A 2,139-nucleotide genomic window follows, 5' to 3' on the forward strand; every position below is an offset into this window, starting at 1 on the left:
CCCCCTCACACGCACACGAACACAATACATACACATGCGTCTCCCACCCCTCACCCTCACCTCTCTGCCCCCGATCACCACTGTCAATGTCAAATCGTATCCCCTAAAACCAGGTCTTCGGCGTCGACAATTGGGAGGTGCACCGCAGCACCAACCGCTACGCACGCCACATCTCATCCATGTTCACGTGAGTCCCGCCGATCTACGCCGTGCTTCATGCGAGCCGCCCCCGGGCCGCCGCACGCGCGCGCCCCGATCCGCGCCGGCGCTGCGCTCATGAGTGGGTCGGTTGCGACGCGCCGACTGACACACCGCGGCCCGCCGCACGCCCCCCCACACGCACACACCCAGGTCCCGCGTGGTGTGGGGCCTGTCCCGCCCCCTGCTGTACGTCACCGCGGTCGCCTCTTTCGTGGTCACCTACGAGACCCTCCGCCAGGTGACCCCCTCTATACACACGCATGCTAACATGCACATGCACCAGCCTACATGTACACGTACACACACATACACATGCGGGCGCGTGCACACACACACACACACACACACATTCACACACATCAGCACCACTCATCGCACCCCATGCTGCGACATCCCCACCACCAGCGGTGCCATGCGGGGGGCCTTTGCGCGTCGCGCTCCTCACTCCAACGGCCTGCACTGCCCATACACCCCCCCCCCACCTGACTTCACACCCACGCCCGCGCCCTCGCCCCGGCCTCCGCACAAACCAGGCCGGGTACCTGCCGGATGGCGCCCCCACCATCCAGCTGACCACCAAGGAGCCCTTTGGCCTGACCTCGTTTGCGCTGTCGCTGCTCCTGGTGTTCCGCACCAACTCCAGGTGCGCACGCGCTCGCGCGCGCGCGTGTGTGTGCATGAGAGTGTGTGTGCATGTGCATGCACGCACACGCATTGGCCGTGGGTGTATGGATGCACCCTTGCACAGCAGGAGTGGCTCTACAAACTAGGGGCGTCAGGGTGTCCCGGGGCTTGCGACCCCACTGCCTCGACAGAGGACGCGTCCCCGGTGAACTCGAAACCTCAGCAGGCCAAGCGCGGCGGGGACGCGCGTTGTCGCGCGGTGAGCCACCGCCCACAATGCCAGTCGTCTGACGGTCTCGCGCCGCGCACGCCTGCCCCGCACCCTCCCGACGCTGCAGCTACGGCCGTTGGGACGAGGCGCGTAAGATGTGGGGTCTGGTGCTGAACAGGTCCCGCGACATCGTCCGCCAGGTGGGCCCCGCGCCGCCACCCGACATGCACACACAATCAGATTGCGACCCCCTCAACATTGCGCACGCGACGGCCCTTGCCCTGCCGCCTTGTCAACGGCCCCAGCGACGCGATGCTGGCTGTGCGCTTGGCCCGGCGGGCCTGCGATGAGGGCGAAGTTGTCCCCTGCATCCCCCACGACAATGTCAGGACACCCCCCCCCCCTTACACGTTACACATGCGGGGCACACACTGCGCGCACGCACACACACACTCACACACACACTCACACACACGCACACACACACACACACACACACACACACCCAGGGCCTGTCCTACATCCCCGAGGACAAGCCCGAGCTGCGGGAGATGATGGTGCGCTGGACCCCTGCCTTCAGCAAGTCCCTCATGTGCCACCTGCGCAAGGGCGAGGACCTGCGGGATGAGGTCAAGGTGGGCGGCAGGGGTTTGGATGTCCAGTTTTTTGGATAACGAGTGTCTATTGGATCAGACTCACAGTGTCCAAGTCGGCACAACGGCAGATGTGTCGGCATCACGGCGCATATGACGGACCTGTCTTGTCGGGAGCGGGTACGGCCGCGTTGAGCGGTGCGTCGACTGAAACCGAGGGCTCTCCGGCTGATTCTTGCAGCGGGCGGCGGGCGCTCACTGCCGGCGTGCCACAACCAGGCAGAGCCTGCCGGCGGACGCGGCCCGGTGCACGCCCCAGCTTGCGCGGCGACTTCCAACCGCGGCCCGGCAGAGCCCTCACCTAACAGCCAACAATCCCCTCCGCCCTGATTTCCCTCCCTCCCCCTTCCAGAACATCCTGCTGCCCCACGAGGTGGATTCCCTGCTCATGGCCACCCACAGGCCCAACTACTGCCTGCAGGTGGGACCCCCGACCCTGCCCCCTGACCC

General features: G+C 65.8%; 1 protein-coding gene across 1 annotated transcript; it reads left to right on the forward strand.

Annotated features, from left to right (window-relative positions):
* Positions 1-179: 179 nt before the first annotated feature.
* MNEG_15858 (hypothetical protein) lies at positions 180-1,710 on the forward strand (the record flags this gene model as incomplete). Its single annotated transcript, XM_014035671.1, has 5 exons — positions 180-187; positions 352-439; positions 735-844; positions 1,164-1,236; positions 1,546-1,710. The coding sequence occupies 5 exons, from the start codon at positions 180-182 to the stop codon at positions 1,708-1,710; spliced, it is 444 nt and encodes a 147-aa protein (XP_013891125.1).
* Between the last annotated feature and the right edge of the window lie 429 nt (positions 1,711-2,139).

This window comes from Monoraphidium neglectum (genome assembly GCF_000611645.1).
Source record: "Monoraphidium neglectum strain SAG 48.87 unplaced genomic scaffold scaffold05733, whole genome shotgun sequence".
Lineage (NCBI taxonomy): Eukaryota > Viridiplantae > Chlorophyta > Chlorophyceae > Sphaeropleales > Selenastraceae > Monoraphidium > Monoraphidium neglectum.